Source organism: Aulonocara stuartgranti (genome assembly GCF_965226115.1).
Source record: "Aulonocara stuartgranti genome assembly, chromosome: 20".
Taxonomy (NCBI): Eukaryota; Metazoa; Chordata; class Actinopteri; order Cichliformes; family Cichlidae; genus Aulonocara; species Aulonocara stuartgranti.
The window spans coordinates 11,477,350-11,503,826 of NC_138956.1; the positions used below are offsets into that span (position 1 = coordinate 11,477,350).

At 43.3% G+C, this 26,477-nt stretch overlaps 1 protein-coding gene across 2 annotated transcripts in view; it reads right to left on the reverse strand.

The window, feature by feature from the left end:
* The window catches only part of agrn (agrin), a 268,675-nt gene that overhangs the window by 150,899 nt on the left and 91,299 nt on the right, over positions 1 to 26,477 (reverse strand). The window contains exons 1-2 of one of the 2 annotated variants that reach the window (XM_082517914.1): positions 13,399 to 13,579; positions 8,963 to 8,995 (exon numbers count right to left, since the gene is read on the reverse strand). In XM_082517914.1, coding sequence (XP_082374040.1) covers positions 8,963 to 8,995; positions 13,399 to 13,564 — 199 coding nt within the window. In that variant the 5' untranslated portion in view covers positions 13,565 to 13,579. Of the gene's footprint in view, positions 1 to 8,962; positions 8,996 to 13,398; positions 13,580 to 26,477 lie in introns of those variants that run through there. The other variant, XM_082517913.1, reaches the window with a different exon arrangement.

Genomic DNA, 26,477 nt, shown 5'->3' on the forward strand with positions numbered 1-26,477 from the left:
CGTGCCTGTGCGAGACGTGAGCTCACTCACAATGAATTTCCACATGTTGACTGCATGTGTGCGCACGTCTCATGAAACTGAATGTTCTGCTGTTATTGGAGACACGACGCGCTGAACCATATATCAAGCAAGACGCAAACGTATAACACACTTTCACTTTGAGGTGCGCTCGCGCCTGTGCTTGCAGTTGTGTCGTTTGTCAACAAAATTAAAAACAACTGTATTGCTACTGGAGCGATGGACACACAATTTTTCATACTGCAGGTGCGACAAATTCACATAAAAATGCATTTCATGGAATATTGACTTTTACCTTTTTTAAAAATATTTAAAGAACTCCAGAGATTTATTGTTGGACTGCCAAAAAGATGTGGTGCTAGGATGAGAATCACAACTGCAATAATAATAATGCTACAATAATGCTGAATCCTGTGCGCACGAGTAATAAACCCTTTCAGTATTTCTTTAAATGCTATGAACTGCAATATACTCTTGAAATCACAGATAGACAGACTTAAAAAAAGCTATTTGACTTTCCATAAATGATTTTCTACTTGAGGACAATGGTATAGAAGGTTCATTTTTTAATGTCGCTCACCTGTTTACTTTGCTTTATGCCTTAAACCTACACACATTAAGATTAAGGCAAGCACCGGGCCCGAAGGAAAAAGATATGCGTTCTCTGACTAGTTTGCAAATGGTTGCTGGAAGGTTCTGCAAGTCACTGTTAAATTGATTGCTAAAGCCTTATTCATGCAGGCCTAGAAACCATTCAGTGACCCCATGCCCGCAGCAAGGTAAAAGTGTGTATTCCACCACCGATTGACCAGTGGTAGCTAGAAGTTGCTATCAGTCATTAGCATTAAAATGGTTGCAAAACAGTATGTAGCACTATACCAAAAACTTCTCTCATATTTACAGCAGCCTTGTCTCAATCTGCGTGATGATTAATGATGTTTAATCTGACATTAATCTGTGTGACTAAACTTGCTAGCACCAGCTAATAACTGCACCCTCTCATCCAAATATGGTCACTTGTGAGTCTGTGTCCATTTCTGTATACAGTCTTAGAGTACAACTATCAGCCAATGAGAAAAATTAGTTAAATCCCCTCTTTAAAAACCACTAGTTTACCACCCGCTTCACATTTTAATAGGGAAAAAGTTTTTTGAGTCTCAATATATGTTTAAGATCTTCTTTTTTTCTTCTTCTGCACAACACTTAATTCTGACCTTAAATGGAGTCGGGGCAACCATCCATTTACTGCAAATGAAGCAATGTCCTCAAGCTCAAATAGCACACACAGCACACACGGTCGCAAACACACATACACAGACAGTGTTTGCCTTTAGTGACAACAACCCCTAATTATGGAGTTACAGAGAGCACTAGGGTGCATGAAACTCTAGTGGATAAACAAGCAAAACTGAATGAGTGCAGACATACAGACACACACCAGCACGCCTGTTGGTTATTATTGGAAACCTCTGACATTTTTCAAAGAACTTTCTGTTTTTCCGTGCTCGTCACAGCGCGTGAGTGCAGAAATATGACTGTTCGCCCAACATAAAACCTATTCAAATAAACAAATTACACATTCCGAGGCTTACATGCTCATTCACTATAATCAGCAAACACAGATAACTTCAATCTTTCTTTCGTTCGAAGACTAAACACAACAGCTAAAGTGTTCAAATTATCCACAATTCTTTGTTCTACTTCTTTTTTCTTTCTTTCTCTCTCTGGTTATGGAAATGCACCAGTGGGCGAATGTGAAGTTGTCAGAACACAAAGCACACTTTATTTGTGCTTCTTTGTGCTGACACATAGGTGTATGGCTAAGAAACAGGGTGAGGTAATGTAATTATTTTAATGTGTAGAAAATAATTTTTCAAAAATACAAACAAAGTCTGGAGGAAATGAATTTGCCTCTAACATGGGCTGACCCAACATATATATAGACACTTTTCCACGTTTCCATACATGTGTATTTAATCTTCATGCTCAGGTCTGCAATTTATGACTCTGTTGATCGTATGAAACTCCAAGCATGGCAGTAAAATTCCTCACTAGATTCATTGTGACTCGCTGCCTATAAAGCACAGAAGCTATTTGATATCTAAAAATGTGAAAGCATGGTTGCTAATATCGTTGATTTTTCAACTTTCAAGTTGTAGAATCATCTACAATTGGCTGTTTTTTGTGCAAGAGACATACCATTAAATCTGAAATCCATCACAATGCTATCTTAAGATGTCGATGCAACAAATTTAATTTATATTACGCATTTAATATGCGGTATCATCCATCAATGTCATTTACGTGGAGCTTTGTGTTCAGCCCTGAGCAACGCTGCAAAGTTCTGAGTAGGCAGTTCATTAGGGAAAAATGTTTTTCATTCAAAAACATGGCTCACGTGCAAAATAACGTCCAGTAAATGAAAGTTGTATGCAAAGACTTTTATGTCTGACTCATGCAACCATACAAATGTAAATACCCCTCAAAAGTCAGCTTTGTTATTATTCTTGCCTCGTACAAGATGTTGTAGGCTCTATGCGACCAGCGAAGGGCAAATCCAGCCATCCCAATTTAGCATTCCCAAAGCATACATGTATAAATACATATGAGATGCATAAATCCTCTATAAATGCATATAAATGCTATTTTAAACTTTAACAAGAGGGTAAACACTGAAATGTTTTATTCTCTTCTATTTTTACCCACTGCCCTGCCTCTGGCTGCAATGTCAGAATATAACATGCAGTATAATATGTCGCCTTCATTTACTCCCCTGCTACAGCATTTGTGTGTGTGTGTGTGTGTGTGTGTGTGTGTGTGTGTGTGTGTGTGTGTGTACCCATGATTTTCTCCACACAATGAGAAAGAACTGAACAGTAGCATTAAAATGATTCAAGTGATTTAGTCTTTTTCTCTTTGTTTCTCTCTCTGTCTCAATATCTTCTTCCCTCTGTCGCACTCCCTGCTATCATAAATCTTATTAAAGCTCACTGAGAGGGCAGCGATCAACATGCTGTACAGAGCCTCCAACACACACACACACACACACACACACACACACACACACACACACACACACACACACACACACACACACACCTAGATGAAATTCCCACTTCTGTGTGCGTGTTTGGCTGTGTACTGTGAAAAAAAATTGCAGTGCGTAAAATGGTGTCAGTGACATGTTGCTGGCTCATGCGTCAATGTGTTGTAATTGTATCCAGTAGAGCAGAACACATGCATTCAACACACACACACTAACACACACGCAATCTGGTTGATGTCAAGGGTTCCAGGCCAGGACGTCAAATGAAAAGCAGTGATGACAACAAATGTAGGCAAAGAGCAACCCGCTGTTTGTGTGACCTTTCAATAAATCTACTTACACAGAAGGTAAACAAACTACCAACACTTTTACTTACAATATGAGATTGTTGTTCAGTTCACCACATTTTAAAACCATGTGTAGGTGTGAGCTAGTGTTTGTCATCACGCGTTTGTGTTTCAGGGTCACACGGAGGGTGGGATGTTCACAATGGATAGTTTCCAGCCCTCCCTGTGTACGAGCCCCCAAGGAACAGACGCACAACAAACTCAAAATGCAAACTCAAGACACAGGAAGAGCGCACACACGCTGGCATTCCCATGGCACATACACAAACACTCAGATAAAAGCTGATACAAAGTGTAAAATCAGATCTTAGGGGTTCTGTAATGTGTGTGTGTGTGTGTGTGTGTGTGTGTGTGTGTGTGTGTGTGTGTGTGTGTGTGGAGTGCATGTGTGTTCATGCACACATCCTGAAGTTCAACTGCAATCTGTAAACAATGTTTCTGGCTGAGTGAAGAAAAACAAGAAGCACAGGGTGGAATGTTCAGGAGAGAGTAAGAGTGTGTGTGTGTGTGTGTGTGTGTGTGTGTGTGTGTGTGTGTGTGTTTGTGCGTGTGTGTGTGTGTCTGACAGAACAAGAGAGAGAGAAAGCGAGCAGTGAACTGCAGATGTCTGGCTCTCACAGCAAACACAGCTTCTGCAGGAAACTAAGACATACAGTATCTGTGCAAACGGTGCAGATATTGTCAGCTGCTGAGCAAAAAGCCTCCTTTAACTTGCACTTCTTAATAAGGGAAACGCTGATTGCGATGCAGGACTCCGCTAATAGCAGGATATCACTGTGCAATATTGCTCTAGAACACATCGACGTGCCGGGCCACTTATTTTCCTCTAATTAACAACCTGACAATGAAATTCGTCGCATTGGTTACACTTACCAATGTGGTTATTTTCTGACACTGCCACCCAACAATTAAATTAGCGCCTGCCCATCACAGCTTAAAGTGGAGCGTTGACTGCGTCCCGATTTAAAATAACTTGCTGCTGTGTTAATGAGACCGAGCGAGCAGCGCGGCCTTTCACTGCCGCTGAATAGCCACGTTCGCCGTCAACATGCGACCAACACGGAGAGCTCATTTAAAGTGACATTAGCCAATTCTGCATGCTAATTACTTTCAAAATATGACACGGAGCTGGGGAAGGGTGGGCTTTCAGCATCCCTCTGCACTGCCACGCTGAGTGATAAGGGCTTCGATAAGCTGCTTGAAACTATTAATTAGCTGCAATGGATTCTTACAGTCAATGAGGTTTTGTTTATCCTGCTAATGTCACTCCTTCGATTTCATTTTGGAGACTGAGAAGAATGGAAATGTGTTTTGTTTGCTCTTTTACTGCCTGATTTTTAAATCTCCTACTTCATCGTAAAGAATGGGGAAAATAATAAGCAAATTGAAGCCTGCATAGTTTGGATGAATTTTAAACGCGTGACTTCTGGAGCAAAACAAAGAAAGCTGCCACAACTGTGTTAAGTTGTATTGCTACATGCGCCAAAGAGTGCATTTAAAAAAAGAAAAAAGAAAACACTGGATGAACATATGGCATGAATACTTTTGTATTTAATCCTTTCCTTTACTATTTATTTTCCAACAATCAGAGCAGCCATCAGAGATCGAAACCTCTAAATCAGACATGACTTTCAGGGATGCTTGCTGACAAGCTTTCAGATCACAGCCAAAGATAGCTCAGTGTGATGTACATCCACATCAAAGAACTGCTGATCCTCACAAGGTCCAAGGTCCCTGACTAACCTGCATCAACAATCGGTGAGGTTTGCTCCAACAGCTGGGGGACATATCAAAGAATGCCAGCATCACTAACTGTGTCAACAATTACTCTGTGTCATAGGAAATCAAAAGAAAATAGTGCCGCGCTTTACCGCTTCAGCCCACTCATTTCTCGCCTCTCTGGCTAACATTTTTGTTTTTCTCTCTTTGGACGGCTGCTTCTAGCCCATCTTGGTCGATCGATACTGGGAAGCCGAGGTGAGTCGAGGCGGGTCTGTGTGGGAAGGCTGTCAATGATGAATGGTTAGATGCGGGGGTTTTAGGATATTCGGCTAATTCTGATGTCTTTCACCTGCGTTTATCAAAAAATATATTCTGCTTGCTTGTTGCTCACATAAGCATCTATTGAGTCCTGCTGACATGAAGCAGGGTGGGCCGAAGCGAGGCTACAGAGTTCAGCTGTGCAGTTTGAGATGTCTGTGTACTTTTAAAGGGCAACAAACTTCCCGCAGATAAAGTCAAGGCTGCTTGCTTTCCCCAGCAGCCTCAACAACAGCGAGCTAACAAGCTGCGCCCTGTTAAAAGCCGGACATGACAACTCTTCTGTTAAATTATAATCCTAGAGAGGCAACTTTACGGTGTACCTTTGATATCTTGATGTGAGACTTTCTCAGCCGGCAGCCCCGCCCTGGCTAAAAGATGAGGTAGATACTTTGCCTCTGTTGTGTAAAATCTGTGATGTGAAAAGATTTAATTAAGATAGGCCGAGGAGTCATAATTAATTCTGCCTCTCTCTGAGTCAGGCTTACTGTCAAGAACACAGGGAAAGGCTCCCAGAATAAATTACAGGAGGGTCGTGTGTGTGTCTGAGGGGGTAATGGGTGTGGAGCCCTTGGTTACTGTACTGTTCTCGCAGAGCCGAAAAGCAGTTGTGTCAGTTCTGGGTAGTGTTCACAAAGTCTAAGTGAGCCCGCCGGCACTTTTTTTTAACAAGCGTCCCACCGTCTTAGATCAAATCACGTTTCAGCCCAGGAGTTTATTTTGACTGTCAGTGAGGAGCATCCTCTGGAGAGAGCTGTCAGTGACAAATGTGAAATGGAAGATTCACAGCGAATGGGCTCTTTCCAGGCAGGCGGTGCTGAACACGGCTGCAGTCACAGGAGACCTCTGAACTGTCTGCGGCTTGACTCTCCCATTACACTTCCTTTATAGTGATGGTCTGGCCTATTTTGAATCTTGTTTGGTCCTTGTTCAGCTACCTAAGCTTGTAATAGGAGGAAACGAAGGGTACATCTCCAGAGAAACACTCATTCTGACACACAGTCTATTTTGTTCAAGTGGCATAACTTAAAAAAAAAACCTTCATAAGTCTTAACAGAGACTACATGTATTATTACCAGTGTCTCCTTTGCATGTCCTTAACAAGCGGATGAGCATTTTCTGTTTTCTCTGCATGTGGTTGCTAACAGCTGGGAGGCAAGCGCCTCATTCGTCAAGAATTTCTCTCATTCAACCCTAATTTCCAAAGTCCAGTATTAATCCCTCAAGCTGCAAATTCTATGAGCTTTTTAGCTTTGGCCAAACACGCAACAACTGTCTTATTATCAGGAGACGACAGGCAATAATGAGTATGGCCAGAGCTGAGCAACTGCTGCGTTGAGCTTTCAAAGAAAGAGCCTAATTAAAGGCTGCTTTGTGACTTTTGTCACTTTTTTTGACTGGTGATTATAGGCCATTCATTGGGGAGGACTCATCAGCTATTTGCGGGTGGCGCACGCCATAAATATCACGTGAGAGCTTTGCTTATGTTGTGCCGAACCCGCATTTTTTCCCCCCAGTAAGCTCCCAAGATTCTCTCGCTCTAATTTGCAGAACAAATTCCTTTACTTTCTGCAGAATCTCCTCTCGCTAATAAGGTCGTCTCATAAACGGCTTTTCAGAGACAAACTAGGCTGTTTAAAAATGCAGGCTCCTTGGTATCTTTTCTGTGATTTCCTGTAATTAAGTACTGGAGAGAGCGGCGGAGTGAGCGTCCTTGGCATCGAGGACAAGTTCAGTAGAACAAGCTTTGTTCCTTTTGGAGCTGATTTGACTAATGGCAGAGCTATATTAGCCCTCTGCTGGTTTGCAGCATCTTTTAAATCACCCCTCCACTGCTACTAAAACCATACGTCTCCAAAAAGTGGCCTACTGCTGTATTTGGGCCAACTCTAATTGTCTCGCTAATCTCTTCAGCGTTAAATGACCCAGAGAAACTGGGTCCCACAGGGCAGACTTACCCTGCTGATTGGAAACTTTGCTTTTTGTTTTGCTTGGCATATTAAAACAGCATAGGCTGCTGATGGAAAGCCTACAGAACTATTGGAAATGTAATTAAGGGCTAGCAGCAGCTTTTAAACGGTTGACTAGTGCAGAAACAAACTGTGCCCTTCAGACAGCAAAAACTTTAATACATGGGAAATGAGTGGCCCGATCGATAAGGAGGGCGTTATTTCTTTTGTACGGGAAAATTCAATGGAGGACAGAAATGGGCTGTTTCGGTGCCTGCATACTATTTCTCATTTTCCCAGCGGCGAGCCAAATTTTATGGCAATATTTGCTTGAAAAGCAGACAAATAGAGTCCTCTCTGTAAGATATAATCATTTGTCAAGTCAATTTCGTCTGTCATTAAAACAAAAACAAATAGCTGCTCTAAGCTGTGCCGACTGCAATTGAATCTCCAGTGTTTTGTGATGAGGCACAAAAGATGAATAAAAAAAAAAAGAAAACTACACAGCGCATGTACTCCTCAGGTGCTGAGGTGAGGCAGAGTTGAGAAATGCTTCAATCAAGCACAATTATTTGTTGAAACCATTTTGGACTGACAGTGAGCACCCTATTGTCCCTACAATAGGCTGTTCACAATTACATTCATCACAAACCACCTCTTATTTGACGCATTTTTTTTTAAGCTGACATCTTTCACAAACTGCTTTTCCAAACAAGCCGGCCTATGGGGCGAGTGATTGAGCAATTATCAGAAACAGATTCAGCAAACCCATACTGTGGCCTTTTGTCCCCGGCATCAGCCAGCCTTGGGATCATTAGAAACCTTTTCTCTTCGTGTTTTCTCTCTTCAAAACCTCCGGCTTTGTAGCCTGCACACAAGCGGGATGATAAAACACCTTCAGAACTAGTAGGAGTCCATCCCTGGCTATCTGTCAGTGTAGCAAACCCCCCCAAAAAACATCAAAGTCTATCAAACACTATCTCACTGTGCTGCCTCTGATAAATATTCATGATAGAAGCTCGAAAACCAGCTGTTTTTCTCCAATTAAAGTGTGCCGAGATCTACTGTTTTGGAACTAAATTGTTGCTTTTTTTAATTAATGGCTCATGTTACTGCACTAGGAACAACTGAAAAATATTGTACTCATTCCAGAAATGTGCTGGATGAGAACATATGGATAACAAGGTGAAGAAATGGTGCGGCGCAGAGCTTCCGTTACTCACGGCAAAGGGAGGGGTACATCCTATTAGACCTTATCAGAAAGATGTGAATGGCGCTTTGGTAACAGGTATTGAATGTCAGCCCAAGTGGCCATGCAGAGCAGATCAAATCAAGTCATCAAAAGATCCTCCTTACATCAAAGCACAGAGCAGGCCTGGCCACGTGCCTGCCATACCAACAGTGCAGAGACAAAAAGCGGGGCAGCCAAAACTGGCAAAGCGGCACAGACGGCTGCCCACTTCAAAGGCAGGGATCTGCTGTCTGCGGTCATTATTCCCAGGCACCCCCCAGAAACCCAGCGGTCAATGAAGGCGAGCGGCGAGAAACCACTGAGGACTTACCATCAACAGTCGGTGCGAAGTGAAGTGGGTTGTCTGAAAAAGATAAAAGAGAAAGAGAGAAATAGGTTTTTAGTTTTGGGGAGATTCAGCGACTTCCCAGGAGTAAAGGGAGTAAATTGAGTTGCTACAAAAAAAAGAAGAGACAGGGCTTGGCGTTTTCATCTAACACATTCTAATGCAATGACTGGGTCCTACAGGAATCCAGCTGAGCTAATCGACACAAGTACATTTCAGCGATAGCGCTATCATCATTGTCATTCATTACATCTATGGTCTATCTGATCTGAACCCCGCTGCATGACTTTTGATATTAGAGCACATGAGAGTTGAGAAGGCAGACGTCTGTTATTGTTTCAGATTCAAAAGTATGAGACAAGATGTGAAATTACACAATACTGATGTCATAGTGTACCTCGGACCCCCACCAGCCCTCATGCAGCTATATGCATAATAAATCAGAATGTTTTCCCTTAATTCATCAAATGACATCATACCGTTGTCCTGGTCAAAACCCAGCAGACCATGACATAAGGCTCGTCGTTTCATGGGAACCATAAAACAAGACCTGCGGTGTCAAATGACTGAGTGTGGAAAATCACTCACAGGGGGAAAAAACTCTCAGGTAACCTGAATCCTTTGCAAATGAGTGCAAACTTGACCAGGCCGTTTGCACTGATTACAAACCCTTATATATAATGAAGATTGATGGAGGTTGGTTCCACATTACTTGACAGGAAAAACAGGGGCTATTGTTAAAAACTGAAACACGGCTAAAACTAACAATTGTTATTACATTGTTGCTTAATCTCATGATTATTTTTCAATTAGATGATCAATTTGTTTAGGAGCCAAAATAAAAAAGGAGTGAAAAAAGCAATTTCCCAAAGCCTTAGGAGATGTTCAGTCTGCAAGCCCAAAATGTGCAATTTCCAATGTTAAACAGCCAATTTCCTGATTTTAGTGGCTATAACCAGGGAAAAAAAGTTTTCTTGCAAAACAATGGCCTATTCATGCTGGGGTAGATTAATTTTCTGTGGCTTGACTAACTGATTAAACATCTGATCATTTAAGTGGTGAACGGAGGACAATCAAGTATACAGGCAGCACACACATATGGTACAAGTGAAGTAAACACACGTCCTGCAGAGTTATACTATGTCAATTAAAAATAACACAGGATCAGTCCTGAGCTACGCGTGCACACGTATACAGAAGGAAGCAGACATGCTCTTTCTTAAAACAATTATTAAATATAATAATAATAAGTAAAGTAGCACAATCAGCTGCCTATTCATTGAGGCCCTCATCCTGTGGAGCACATTCAAATCCACCGTCTTGGACAGCAGCTGTTCTGTTCTCCGCCTGCCGCAGGTTCTAGGTGGTGTGTGCTCAGATTTCATCACTACAACCACTAAACTAGAGACATCGTGGATGGCCAGACAGGAAGGACTGGAGCTAGTTAGTCTGCAGCAACTCAACTTCCAAAATATGATAGATGGAGATTGTTCATTAGTAAATTCACCACAAATGGCGTCTTATTTTCAGACTTATGAAAGGATAAAAGTAAAAAATGACCAGAATGTGTCAACAAAACATGTATTTAGCTAAGCGGAGAGCCCGAGTAAAGTGTGCGCACCAGAAACACTACAGGTCATTACCACCATTAGTACCATTAGTAGCGATCTTTGCCTTAAAAAACTTAGTGTTTTCCTCGAAGAGCATTATGATACACTGGTCAAAGACTGGCCAAATACTGGCGGTCCAAGCACAACCCAAATGAACCACCATCTGCACTCCAGCAGTCAACTCAACTGTCTGACTCACTAAGCAAAGCCCCAGTGAGTTGTCAGAGCTGCCTGTGCTGAACAAACACAGCAACACACACGGCTGTGCAACCACCCAGCCATGTCTCCAATGCCTCTGCACTGTGAAGGATAATGAGGAAGATAAAACACATCACATCAATTACCCTGCTAACACATTTTTCCGGGGCCCATGTCAACCGATCCACCGAAGCCTTTTATCAGGACTTCTGCGATCCACGTCGGCATCCCGAGACACAGCTGAGTTTTAAATTTAGGCTCACTTAAAATTGCTTGTCAACAGCCGGGGCTTCAGGGGAGAATGCGAAAGTGTGTGTGTGTGTGTGTGTGTGCCAGCGAGCGAGCAAGAGAAAAAAATGAGGAGAGCGAAGAGGAGAGGCGAGGTTGGTGCTAGAGGTGAATAATGAAGTGTCTGGTGAAGCTGTTTCCTAGTCAGTCATGACAGTAGCTGATTTCTATCTGAGGGGATTTCAAGAAAACACATGAAACGGGGGGAGCAGAAATTGGCACGAGGATGATACAGAAGAAGAAGTTGTGCTAAGAGCTGTAAAGGTGCACAGACGCAGACTCTGCTTCCTGTCTTGCATTTGAATGCACGTCTAAACGAGAAGAAACAAACGCACGCCAATAAAAGCGCATTACCGCACACGGAGAATAAGAGAAGACGACAGAGAAGGTGTAGCACAAAGCCAGCTGAGATGCTGGGGGAAAGCTAAACGATTTCTTCACATTTCCATAGCGAAAGCACAAGATAAGGTCTCTCCATAAACATATCAGCCATCTTCATCTCCCTTCGCGCCTCGCAAAGCCTGCGTGAGTTCCCGTGCCTGTGTGAATGTCACAACACGGCCATCATTCAACCTGTATCTTCAGCAAATCAATCCGTGTCTGACTGTGACATTTAGCCATGTGCAGAAGAGGTGTGTGTCTACATCTTTGCATGTGTGTCACCTTCCCCTTTGCTTTGGCTGATGTATAGTCATACCGAATGATGAAGTGAGTGTGTGTCCGCGTTGGCAGGGGGGAAAAAAAGCATTTGGGAGGGGCGGGGGCTACAAACTGTGTGCGTATGTGCGAACATGCTTCACCCCATATGGCGACAACAGAAATTGTGAATCTGAGGTTACACACCCTTCCTCCAATCACACACACACATACACACACACACGTCGCTACTACCAGCACTATCACAATCCCATCCAGCTGTCCTTGTGGCCACATGGCAAGGGCTCTCGGCAGCATAATAGAGACTCTTTCAGCTCATCAATTTCTCCAGTGCACATTTCTTTTCACTCGGTCATCTGAGAGGTGAAGATTGGCTTGCTTTAACTGAGTTTGTATTAAATATAATAGAATCTGTCTGGCTTGAATTGATTTGGGAACACGACGAGGTTAGAAATGAGCCATCCCCATCCTGGTAACTGACACCCGTGAGTTGGAGGAGGACCGAGCAGCAAAGATGACAGGAAGACAATCTTTGACAAATGCCAGGAGAAGCATCCTCAACCGAGGTCTTTGCTTTGTATATGTGAGAACATTCGCCAGCCTGATAGCAGAGAGAAGAGAAATCCAGCAGAAACAGGTGGAATCACAACCGTAGGCCAGAGAGAATTAAAAAAGCCTTTCTCCTCAAAATGTTTCTCAAATAGCACTTTAAATCGCATTTGGCGGTATTAAAATTACTATTACAGTTGCACTTCTTGAACGCGTTTGCTTACTTATTATAATTTGCAGGTGATTATGAGGAGCAAGTCATGCATAAATATTGGCCCACTTTGAAAAGTTGAATAAATTTCACCTTTAGCACGATTTACGCAGGTGGGGCACTCGCAAATAGAAGTGTGCAAGTCTCTGAGAGAGCGAGCAGAATGAATAAGGCTGCGTTAACAAACTGAAGCGGGGAAAACCTGCCCTGGTGTTACCGATGGTGCAAAAAAAAAAAAAAAAAAAAAAGGTGGCAGGTGAACGTCTATTTCGGTCATGCGCCTGCTTCTATTGGATCTGAAAAGCAGCCCCTATCTGTCATGGGCTTGGCTGAGCATCAGATCAGCCCTACAAGTTGTATGCTTTGGGCTTTTAATGAGCTGCTTTTATTTCAGTGGATTAAAAGAAGAGAATTTTACATTGTGAGGAGATGACGGCGGTCAGAGTTTTCTGGGCCAAAAGATACTTAAAAAAAAAAAAATCCACCAAAGACATTTAATCGCCATTTAATATTTCACTGCGCAGTTCAAAGTAAATGCCAAGGCTTTGGAGGGGAGATAGGAGCAGTCTTAGAAGCCGGCAGATACCGAATCAAGCAAAGGGGGTCGGCGGGGGGGGCTGTGACTTTAGCTGTCTTGATGTCCCTACTTCAAGCGCAGATAAGGCTGTCATGAGAGTTAAAGGTGATTTTGAAGGGGGCATTTCCTCTGACAAGGACATTTAATGCAAAAATGAGGTAGTATGTGAAATAATAATAAAAATAAATAAGTAAATCATTCCTTCCGAGCTCAATTCTGTAGCAAAGCACTTATGGCAACAAGTCTACTGCGAAACAGTGACCCGTACATTACAGTGGAAAGCAGTACAGTGCAGACAGTTGAGTTGTGTGCTTCAGATTAACAAACGTACAATTATTGAGGAAGAGGAGGACGGCAAAGCCCAGCGTCGATGTGGCCAGCAGGATCAGACAGATGTTGCAGGGGATCATGAAGTAGCGCACCACCAGCGACACTTTGTGCTGGTACCTGCGGTCCCGCTCTTGCGGCGGCGGTGAGGGATAGTGGCACCCGCTCATGCTCCACTCCAATGACCCGCGCCCCTCCAGCGTAGAGGAGACGACGGGACGAGGAGCTCGGCGAGGGGTGCCCAAAGACCCGTTGGAAAAAATGATGGCGGTGGGTTAGGGGTGACAGGTGGTGAAGATAAACTGAAATTTAATACAAAAAAAACAACAACAACAACAACAAAAAAATAGATGGTGGCTGTTTCAGTTGTGGTTCCAGCTGTGCACCGTGGCAGAGACCCCGTGACTGTTTCTGTCAGAGAATTGCAGCAGGAAGCTTTCAGCGGTTTCCAAGCAGCACATTTTTAGAGGTAATAACATCCATTTGGGGAAGAGGACAGGCTGAAGGGACTCCTACAGCCCCCCACCCGTCCACACGACCTCCATTCTCCTGTGGCCGCTGGAACAAAAAACAAACTAATGGGATTCTAATGTGGAAGTATGCTTGTGTGTGTTCTCGTGTGTTTTATACTTACAGAGCAAACGTGTGTGGATTTAATTGGGTGGTGATTAATGTAGCTGAATATGTGCGTTTAGTGCGCTTGTGAGGTGTACAACCTAAACCAGGAATCTGTGCGTTTGGATTGTCAGATATCCAAAGGGGAAAAACTTCCAGAGCAGACAGACGATAAATCCACAGAAGGAATCTTTTCTTTGCTGTGACCCTGATTGATAATTAGCAAAGGAGGAGTGCTCCCCTCTTCTTCTTCTTCTCTTGTCAAACGCCTTTACAACGAATGCCAATGCCTGGCGCTCGCCGAAAACATCATCACAAGTATTTCCCTAAGAGGTGATGGCTGCAGATCTCATTAAGTTTCCTTGTGGCTGTTGCATGCTGGAATATCGGAGCATAAGTGCTCTTATCAGCGATGATCAGCTTCAAACTGCACACAACTTTTTTTTGTATCCACAGGACAGCTTGTTTGCCTGGTTACGGTGCGGTCCGCCGCACACCAAACCCATCCAAATCTGACATCATCACCGGAGCACCTTGCATCTTCCGCCGCGTGATTTGGAGGATGGTTAGAAGGCAGCTGGCTGCCTCTCACTCAACCATATGGAGATGGTCTGTGTTTTCTCTCCCCCGCTTGTCCTGCGTGACTGCCGCTCCTCGCTGGTTCAATACCCTTTTATTCCAATCGAGTCGCATGGAGGGGGGAGAGCAGCTGCCCCCACCTTTACACCTTCTGGAGAGCTGGGGCCAAAAGCAGGTCAAAAGAAGTGGCTGAGAGGAGGGGAAAAAGTTAGAGAGGCGAGCGATCGCCTGCTCAACCTGTCAGTCCACAGCTGTTTGCTTCCTAAGCAGCTACAGAAAATCCAGCGACGCTATGAATGAAAAACCTCATAGAGAGAAAAGGAGAAAAAACCTCCGTGTGGTTGGGAATGAAGCGAGGCGCTCGAGGCGGGGATTTGCTGGGCATTATTTCCTTGTGTCAGAAGCCCGTGAAAAAAATTCCAGCCAAATAATGAGAGGATAAGGCTCTCGCTGACCCTTGTAAGAATTAGGCTGAATTGGCTTCTGCTGTTTTACCTTTCAGAAAAATAACTTGTCCAGCATTGTCTCTCATTCTTGTGTTTGCTGCCTCTCTTTTATACGCTTGCCCAAGCATCCAGTCCCCTTTTTCACTGGGATATCTCAGTCCAGAGGCGCTCCGAGAGTCCTGGCCAGAAGGCTGTGGCTCCAGCTTCTCCTGCGTGCGTATCCAACATTCACTGGCAGCCAAAACAACAAATTAGGCTCCGGGTATTCATAGCGCGCTTAATCCCCAGGCAGCAGGTAGTGGTCCCGGTGTCAGTGCACTCAGTCAGCCAACTGAGGCACGCAGGAGAGAGTCAATGAGAGAAGTCAGCAGACAGACAGCGCGAGAGGGAAGTACACGGGAGGGAGGAGGAGTGTTGGCCATGGGAAAAGCAACTCCTTACACTTCTGTCCACCTTTCTTTTCTTTTTTTTCTTGTGGATGAAACTGCAGCGACATGTCGCTGGTTTTCCAAACAGTGTCTTCCTGAGCACGCCTCTCTCAGCCCTCAGTCAGCGGAACGGATGAGCACATAATAAGTAAGCGAGAGAGATGGTGTGAGAAAGAGAGAGAGGGGGGGAGAGATAGATGTGGGGGGGGGGGGGAGTGTAGATGAGGGGCTGTCTTTAACAAAGGCAAGAAGGGAGGAGGGCTCCTAGTTGGTTGAAGGAAAAGAAAATGAGCAAGAATAAAAGCTTCGGGGAGTAGTACTCGAGTCCTGTCAAAGCGGGGGAGTGAGGTGGGGGGGCAGCAACAGTGTAGCAGCAAAACAAAAGAGGGCCACAGTCTTGGGAGATGTCAACCAACTCCTCCATTTGTTTATAGCGTAATCAAAAGAAAGTCTCTTCCACAAGAGCTGGAGAATTTCCACAAAGATTTAATGAGGCAAACTGAGAGAAAATAGGCCCGTGGAAGGAGGAGGGAGCAAAACTTAAACACATTAAAGTCAATCATGTATTAACACTCTCCAAACAGCCTAACCCACTTGTCACCAATATGCAAAGCTAGCGCAGATATAAGCCCGGGAAAAAACTCCACATCGATTTAACGGTAACTATATGCAATTAATTAAGATTCCCACTTGGATCTTTTTCCCTGACTTTCATGATAACAAGGAAAGGGTTTCTTTAAAAAGAAAGTAAGGAATGAATATGATCTGAGGCTATTCTATTTCACAGAAGGTCATTTTTGCTCTTTTAAACTGCAACGTACAACTGTGTGTTTTTTCTAAATGCTATAATGAGTTCAGACTGGATGGGTGGTTATCCTGTGTTTTAGCAAGACCCTGCATCAATATCTACTTTGAAGTAACTCAACAGCAGCAGGCGGCAGATGCAAGGCGGTGTCTATCATCAATTATTTATGGGGGTTTTTTTCACTCTCTCTATCTGTGTCTCCATCTCCATCTTTGCAGTTCGCTCCTCACCCCACCGCCACCACCTCACCGCTTTACACAAGGGTGCACAGGCACATACACACTGATGATGGTGCATGTGCATCCGCACAATTCCCTCTTCTGTCTGACAGAAACTAACACATACATATAGTAAAAAAGCTCCTTCTGCCTTTCTCCCTCTGTCTGTTTTTAGTCTACAAACTTACACAACTCTCTCTCACACACACACACACACACACACACACCGCGCGCATGGGGTTGGTGATCTTGCTTCCCCCGCAAAGTCGGTTTTATATTTTTGGCCAGTTTGCTCTTTCTCAGGTTTAAGCCGAGCTTTTTGAGGGGAAGCTCTAACACGAGGGAGCTGGATTTTTAAAAAATTGCCTGCTGAGGGTCAAAAGTTCAACCCCCCTCCAACCTCACCCTCTCCTGAATCCATCATCAACAAGCAACGCCACCCACCTAGAAGCACCCCACCATGTTTCTGTCTATTTCCAGACACGATACCCCAGCGAGTCCATATCAGCTCTCATATAGCATTACAAAACCTGATTGATGGACTGAGTGAAAAGAAAGAGGCAACAGCTGCTTTCTAATTTTCTTTTGTCTCAGTTTACACCTTCATTTATAACTTTGTCTTTTTCGTAGGAGACCTGGGAATTGCAGCAAGAGCTTAAAAAATACTCTTACAATACAAGCATGGGAACCTGACAACATCACAAGACTTTTGATCATGAGTAAAATGCCAAATTCTCCCAGCAGAGGGCACTAAGAAGTCAGCCTAGCTCTTTGCTCTAATGCCACGACCCAAATAAAATCTTCCATTGACATCAAAGCTCAGCTGCTTTGATCCATTTTTAATGCCACAAGTATCGCACAAGGTTAACATCTCTCTCTGAAGGCTTTGAAATGGCAATTTCCATTAAGGAGCTGAAGGAGCTGCTCTCTTGCTTAATGGTCTGGCAGAAGTAAAAGTTGATATCTGTGCGGATATGCACACGTGTGTGAATTATCTTTATGCAGAGGGTGAAAGATTTGTCATGTTCAATAACTGATTGACAGTTACGCTTACATCAAGGTGTGTGTGTGCTTACTGAGTTTTTGCACGTGGGTCTGAGCAGCTCAGGCTGCATCCCGGTCTTCTTGCTGGCCAGTGCTCATATAATTGATCTAAGTGAAAATAGTTGTGGCCCTCTCAGAATGACAATTTTTCCCACAAAGGCCAAAAAGAAATCTCAATTGAAGGGAGACAAGAAAAGAGACTGTTTCTTTTGAGATTTACTTACAAGCATCAAAGTGAAAAAGGCTAAATTTCTTGTCTTTTTTGCATCATCTTTGTTTCTCATACACGCTACGCTGAAGCCGCACAGCCACGGGGTTAAGGCTCACAGCATAAATGGTAATATTTTTGCACCTCTGCAGACATCCTCAAACTGTGGGGCGAGGAGCCACTGCAGATGCAGTGTGGAAACCCAGGTGAAAAATAGACACGATGGCGTCTCGTGATGCTCTTATTTTTTATTTTTAATAACGATTAATAATTGATCATAGCAGAGGCGTAAGGAAAGAACTTTTTTGGTTTCTGAAGTGTAGCTGGCCTGAAAAACTTTGAGTACCACTAGGTTAAACTATCACTATGGGCTAAGTGCTTTGAAAGAAGTGGGAGGTGTTAGTGTGTTTAACCAATTCTCTAAAGGATGATCACAAATCTCAGGGAATGGATCAAATGGGCCAGACAAACCACCAAGAGCATCAGGATACAATGCTAGGTGCGTGTCCTCCAGCACCTCTGGAGGACACGCACCTCCAGAGGTGGTGGCGGCACTTCAGGTGATGAAGTGCCGCCTTCAAGGAAGGATTTAGATTTTTATGCATCTCTTCCCTTTCTGATCGCATCTCATAGACTCTAACTGTATGTAATTTGTTAGGAGCAGGTAAAGACTTACATACCACGCTTTGTCTGAAGCAGAACAAAACGCAGCAGTCATGTGAAGAATTAAAGGACCGAACATCAAATCTGCATCGCCGACACTTCTGCTGTTGCACAGGCTTACAGAAAGCAATTTGTCAAAGGCGGTACAGGTGACTAAGCACCGAGTCGAGCCAGAAAATGCAGTTTTGTTAGAAATGAATTGACTCCAAAGTGAATGCATAAAACAAAGTCATTTAAACTATTTTGATGGCATTAGAGGCTTATTTTCCGTGCTCTCTGCCTGACTCGGGTGAAAACAGTTTCCAGAGCTCACTCACACACAACTATCCCGGATCATGAAATACGTATGAGGTCTTCAGCTGAATCGTTTATCAAATGATGTGTTTGGGGAAAACTTTGTGTAAATTTCTAACACTAAACACATCAGCAACAGTTTTGTATGGTAGGCTGTGTAGAAAAAAAAGGAAAAAAAAACCCATCTCTGTTGATGAATACATCAACATCCCATTAGAGTGAGATTCTGACCGTTTTTCAAAGCAGGAGCTATCAAAAGTGAAGCTGCTGCATTCACTAATGGCATCAGAGATCACCCTTTCCTGTTGTCCATTGTATATAAGCATGTTAATGATGTTGATGAAAAGAAAGTCTGTTAAAAATTAGAAAGGATTTTTTTTTTTTTTTAAATTGGCTGCGTCCACTGGCCCACTCAACTATTTGTGTGTGTCTCATTTCGAGGATAATTTACTGCATTATTTGTCATTTTGTGTTTCATTATTCTTTGGTGCATATGTGTTTATGGACAATTAGAATCTGCAGTAATGGGGAGTTATTTCAGCCAATGGCATCGCAGAGCTCAATCAGGAGTTATTGACAGCCATTTCCCATTACGTACTGTATTTATGTGCTCCTTCAGCGCTGCATTAAATCACTGGAGTGGCACTTCACATAAATGCATCTAATTCGGCTATAAACTATGTGTTCAAAGCCACAAATGTTGCTTAGGTTATTAGGTGGACATTAAAGGGCAGTGTGGAATTCTTCATGTGCATCGAGCCGCGTGGCCGGAGCTGATGGACGAAAGCCCAGTTTCCTTACCCAGTGGGCGACAGCGGAGGGATGCTAGCAGGTGGGCTGATTGTCTTGCTACGGTATTAACTCCAATCATCATAAGTCAGACTTCACTGCACCGCCCAACAGTATTGCAGATTTCCCTGTCATCAAGCCTCCAAGCTGAGCGGAGCTCATTCAGCAATGAGGAGGCCAGGGCCCCACACAGCTGTGCACCGCTAATGGCATTAACCTCCACTAAAAAGGGGATCAAGAAAAAGAGTTGGAGGTAAAAGGACAGATGATGATGGGAGATGAAAACAAGATGGTTAAGTCACCAGTGTGATGATGACAACCTAAACTCAACACTACTTCCAATGAATGTATTAAATGTATTATCGTGTAGGACGTGATTCACAGTAAAGGGAAAAAGAAGCACTAATTAGAGACTGTATATAAAAGATGCATGTAGGCTCCGGAACATCACCCAGTGGTTTGTTTAGTCCCGATTGGAAAGCCTCTAGTTTAGCTACCCCGTGGTTTTCTCAAAATTATTCCTTTTGTTTTTATCATCGCTTTATACAAATCATCATTAGGGTGATCGTGGCTCAGGGGGTTGGGAATCGCATCTGTAACCGGAAGGTCGCCGGTTCGATCCCTGGGCTCTCTGTCCTGGTCGTTGTGTCCTTGGGCAAGACACTTTACCCTACTTGCCTACTGGTGTTGGCCAGAGGGGCCGATGGTGCGATATGGCAGCCTGGCTTCTGTCAGTCTGCCCCAGGGCAGCTGTGGCTACAACTGTAGCTGCCTCCACCAGTGTGTGAATGAATAGTGGTATTGTAAAGCGCTTTGGGTGCCTTGAAAAGCGCTATATAAATCCATTATTATTATTATGGTCACAAATTATTCCTTTTTTTTAATCCAAAAGTCAACACATTTGAAAAAGAGGGTTGAGTGCAAAGTTATTAACATGGAAACTTGGTTAGCACGATGCATAAATACACTGTACAGCTGCTGTATGTGTGCGCAGGCACAGATAGCTGCAAAGTAGTGTTAGATAACACACAAATTTTCAAAATTAGACAGACTTATAGCGCTTTTCCACTAGTATCTCCCTGACATGGCCTGACTCCACTCAGTTTAGGTCACTTTCCATTACAATTGAGTACCACCTAATGTGTATTTTGGTCGTTATACTAATGCGCCTCAAAGTCCTGTGACGTCATTTTTAAGCGACACAAACACAACATTACAATGGAGGCTGTCGAGGCGATGGTATACCTCTACTTCACTGGCTTTTTGTCAGACTCCAGGACCACAGTTTTATTTTTCTGTGGAGTCATTTCCCTCGTTGCCAGCTTAAATGGCAGCTTGAATTTTCGTGAGTGAAGCCCTGTCATGATTCAATTGACTAGCCAATTGGTGGCATGCGTTCTGCTGGTGTCACATTTTGACACTGGGCACTGCAATGGCTTCATATATTTACATCTAGGTTCGGTGCTAATAGGACTATGATAAAGAATGATGGACATTTGTGTTTATAGACCTCTTGGCACCCAGTCATACTCGTTATTCATCTCTGGCTCTCTTCCACAGCATATCTTTTATACTGTCTTCCTTCTTTTACCATAACCGGTCGCAGCAGATGTCCGCCCTTTCCTGAACCTGGTTCTGCCGGAGGTTTCTTCCTGTTAAAAGGGATTTTTTCCCTTCCTACTGTCACCAAAGTGCTTGCTCATAGAGGTCATATGATTGTTGGGTTTTTCTCTGTATGTATTATTATTGTGTACATTACAATATAAAGGACAGATGATGAGGTGACTTGAGGCGACTGTTGTTGTGTTTTGGCACTATATAAATAAAATTGAATTGAACTAAATTGAAATTGAAAGTTTGTCGGTAACAGCTAAATTTCAAGTTTCTACCAGAAAAGGTTGTACTTGTTTGCATTAAATTATTTTCATAGAGGGGTGCCACTGGGTTGAATGTTTAATTGTATAGTCTTAATAGAATAAAGAAACGGCAGCTGGTGAAACGTCTCCATAAACTTGAAGAAGTCCAGTTCTGTTCTTTTTAAGCTTTTAAGGCTACCATGACCCAGATGACTGAGAGGCTACACAGACTTAAGTGTATAATTACTTTTCAAGCTTTCTGAGGCTTCTGTTCATCATTTTTAATCACATTTCTTCTGGATTATATTGACATTTATCATCCTCCATTTAACAAGATGACTAAAACAGACATGTATGTGATCTGACTCTTGTCTGTTGACTCTAATAGCTTGTGCGAAATCTGTTACAAATGTGGTTTGACATCACTCCACGAGTAAACAATTTTTTAGTCGCGCTGAAAAATTTTCAGATAATGAATTTGCTGCTGTGTCAAAGTGAAAATTCTGTTTTTATGACAGCTCTATTTCTGAGTCAGTGGATGATGGTACTACTGTCCGGCACTGATGTAAGCGTGAATGAGAGCATTCCCACACCGGGTGGGCTCCACACACTGTGAGTCACAGTGTGACACATCGGCCTGCGTTCGGTGTCAACTTGGACACACTATGACGCTGATTGAAGCGAAAACAACCCACAGCTAATATTCACAAATCCACTGATCACAGCACTCGGGTCGTCTTAAAATCTAGCGTTTATGTTCCTTTGAGCCATTTCTCGATTGCAAGCCTGTGATCTGTTCTAGTCCACAAGCCGTTCTTCCAGCTAAGGCTGTTTAGCCAACCACAGAGGAGTCGCAGCCAAAACGATCCAACTGTCCACACTCAACACTTCTGGGCACATTAGCCTCTTCCTCCCACTCCATCCCACGCTGCCATGACCTGCTTTTCAGCCTACGCTGAGGCAGCTCTTAGCCTGGGGCCCTAACCAGGACCTGTCCACAGCTGGACACTAATTTCCCTAGTTCATACGATGAGAATGAAAATTTCTGCCTCAGGGATCATCTGGAGCCAGAAGACGCCGATTCTCTCCTGAATGTTGATGTTCTCAAGGCTACTGCTCGCTGACCCTCTCCTTTCTTTTCCAACAGTCGTCTAAATAAAGAGGAACTGATTCACGGGGAAGTAAGTTGTTATTAGCCAGCTCTGATTTTCTAGCCAGCCCCTTGTGCACATCAACACCCACAACAACAATGATTACAGGATGTAATATCCTCCCCGCTTCACTGCCTTGCCCTGTTTACTCAGGTCTTCAGCACCAACATTTTTCCCTTAATGGCCATGTAGGAAATTATTCCAATGGACGGGCACAGACAGTGAAATAATGAGAGAGAATTACATGGCAAAAAAAGACGAGTGACATAAAAAAAAATGTGGGAAGAGGAGAGGGCGAGAGACAGAGAGAGAGCAAAAGAGAGAGAGAGATCGCAACCTGGGAGCTCTTGGCTGCTGCAAGCAGAGTTAGCGGAGAGTGACACTTCTCCATGTGGCTGGCATATGGAGCCAATTGTGGCAGCAGCACTGGATGGCTAGGAGCAGGGAATCAGAGAAGGAGTGGCTGGCTCTGACAGCCTTTACACAGGAAAGGCAAGGCTGATGCAGCTAAAGGATGATACAGATGTCAGTCTCAGGCCAAGTCAGCCATCTGTCATGGGGAACCAGCCAAGTCACACCGGCCTGGTCAGGCGCAGAAAGTAGCGGGAGACTCGTGATGATAAGTCATTATGAGCTGAGAGCTGTCCTTTCAACATGGCTTAAATCCAGTAGTACTTTGCACTGGTGTAGACAGAGGACAGTTAGACAGCGCGGTCAGTATAGACATAACAGATCTTTTGAAGCATTGTTTACTTAGTGTCTGATTGGATATTTCTGGATCTGAATACACTCTTCAAAGGTTTCCAACGTGCACAAACACGCCTTCGCTTTAGCCCGCACAGTGCTAATTTGCATCGATTTTACAATGTAGCCGCCTCTGAAATTCGCTTTCACACAGACACATAAATGCATGCATGCACGTCTCTAACGACTCTCAAGTATTGTACTGGCACAGATTGAAAATGCACAGACACCCAGCCATCTGCAGAGGTGAGGCAACATACAGGAGGTAGCGAAATAATGCATGGAGGAGTGTGTGGGAGACTTTATTATCTCCGCTGAGAAGGTTCGCGGTGATGTTAAAAAGTCCAAAATTCAAGAAAGTGTAGTTTCAAAAGCTTGCATGCTAAGGCCACAGGGATATGTTTCTGCCCACAAAAAGTGAAAGATACTTCAGGATTTCTTGCAAATAAAAAAGGTTTCGGTTAATGAGCAGCACGTCTGAAGCAGAACATTATGCACATTGACTTGAAGTAGGAATATTCTATTTTAGATTTCAGCTCCATCAAACGCCTTATGTTCTTCTGTGCTGTGAATCCCTCGTGTTCTACATCAACAATCCTGCCTTTTATGAACAAATAATTAGCGTTGCCTTCACCTCTGTTTATATATAGCGTGACATTTCGCCATACATCTCGGTGACATATACATATTGTAAACAAGCAGATCTACCTGATTGGCTTTCTGGCATCTGAGCTGACAGTGACAAGCTATTATACAGCGGGACCCTTTCATTTGCATATATACTTATGAACCCACTCCCTTCCTCCTCTTTTTTTTCCCCCTTTCGTTTTCTCTCCTCTCAGCTCTTCGCTGGCGGCTGGCTGCTTGTCGAGCAGAATCTTCTCAGAGAGAGGGCAGAGAGGGAATGTTAATTGGCGAGCAATACCCTCTTGTTGAGACGCAGTCCATAAATGAACGACTATAAATTATTTATATGCCTAATCAGACAGCATGTGCTCAACTTATTCTCTCAAACAAGACAGCTTCTGTGCTAGTCCACTTTCTCCCCCCCTTCCTGGTAAATAATTCTAGTTTCTTTTGATAAGAGTGCAGTCACACGAGGCTGTGTGCTAGAAGAAGAAGCCTAATGAAAATATGGTGCCGCAATGATGAAATAGCTGTTTTCTGGCTGCAATCACGGTCAGGAAAATGAATGACCCGCTTAGCACCAGGTATTAAAATGCATCCAGTGTTTGGAAGGTTTTATTCTGGTAGACGAAAAACAAATGCAGCCCAGGTGTAAATGCGCATAAGGTACACTAAGTATTAGCAACCCTGGGATAATGAAATGAGACTAATCCATTTGGAATGGATAGTCTGTACATTCAGCTGGGACATACACAGAAACTCAGCGATCAATCCGTCCATCAATTACTCTTCTCCTACAGGAAGAAAAAAAATTGGATAATTGATGAAAACATAATTCTATAAGACCTCTTCAAACCCCCCTCCCGGAATTAAAACATAATTTGTTGGTGGTTGTTAATTGTTATTTTACATGATATATTCAAAAATTTGCCATCCTGCATCAACTATGTACCTGTTTGTAGAGGAATTCCTGAATTTGTTTAACATCTATGAGGCTCTGACTGGACTGTTGAGGGCAACAAATTTGCAACACACAGCAACAGACTTACAATTTTCTCAGATTTCTCACAGTTAATCGCCATATTATCGCAAACTTATTTATCACTGTCTTGATGCACCAGTCGCTTTGAAGGTGGTCACAGACACTGCCCTCATCTTTAAAGTAATCACTTCAAAGGTAGCAAAATTGCAATTTCACTGCATACAGTGGCAATAATTTTTTGCTGTGTCGCAGTCTCTAGCCAGTTTCCCCAAGTGGGAGTATAACATTAAGTAATGCGAGTTCAGTTTGTCCACTTAACCTTTAATTTGGTGATTAATTTCATGTTATGGACTTAACAATGTATCTGAAAACATAACCTGGGGCTGTGGATATTGCAATAGCAATTTTCGCTGCTTTCTAACCTTAGAAATTAATGAACGTTAGGACATTACGCCCCTATTTTATGCTGCTAATTTGTTGTACAGACCTTAATAGAGGTTTCTTTCAGCTGTTCCCTTTTTCACAAAAGGCTGCCATGGCAGATGACTACACATCTGATTTGGCAAGTTTTCATACCAGACACCTTTCCTGACACAACCCCCAAGGATGTGGATCACCTCTTGGTCTCACAATATTAGGCAAATGGGTAACCAGTACACTATGGAGCCACTGTTATCCACAGTGTTCAGACTACATTTTAATTTAACAAAGCAGATGTTACAAATATACTTATATTTCTTAAAGCTGTGTTTGAAGACTCTTCAAAAGGCTTTAAAGTTGTGAATGTGAGCCTAGTTAAGCAAAACCATATGTGGAAACAATGTGGATGGCAGCCATTATGGTTGCCACTGTGGTCCGCCTTGTGTCAGTGCAGCAAAGGCAAAACAGGTTCTCCTGTTCTTGAACGGTCTGCATTACTAAATCCTGAGTTTCTGGGACTGTACGGTCAGTGCTTTCATAGATTTTTGCATCATTTCGAAGCAAACCCACGCCAGGAATGGGGGCCATTATTGGATGGAGAGAGAAGAGCGCAACCAATAAAGAACCATCATTTGACTCTTCAGACGTCTGCAAGAGCACAATATGTCCTGCTACAGCCCCAATGTCTGTCAAACACAAGGCTTTAGCTTCATCGTTCCAACATTACAGTGCTTTGAGAGTCTCAAGCACACATGCACTCATACAAGATAGGCACACTGTCTTGGCATTCACACACTTGACAAGAGATAAATTTACAGACAGACATTTCTTCCTTCAAATGCCACAAGGTGCTGGAGGGTTAAATTAAATGGACTGCTAAAAATTTGCAACAAGAAAGAATACTAGAGTGGAAACAGGTTGCTTCAATGGATGTTTTAAAAGTGCATCTACAAAAAAAACAGACATTTCACACTGAGATTTCTGAAAGAGCCAGTTTGAAGGATTTGCTTCTGTTTCGTGACCTCTCCTTCACGTGTTGTCTAGACTGCCATTTTCTGGAAGCCCCAAACTTTTGCTTTAACAAATATCTTGTTTGCCAAAGTGTCCTTGAGCATGACTGTAATTTGTACCCAGTTCCTGAGTGCTGCCCTGTTGCAGAGCCTGATCTCTGACCTCCATCTATGATGGGACAGGAGAAAAGAGAATTTGTACAC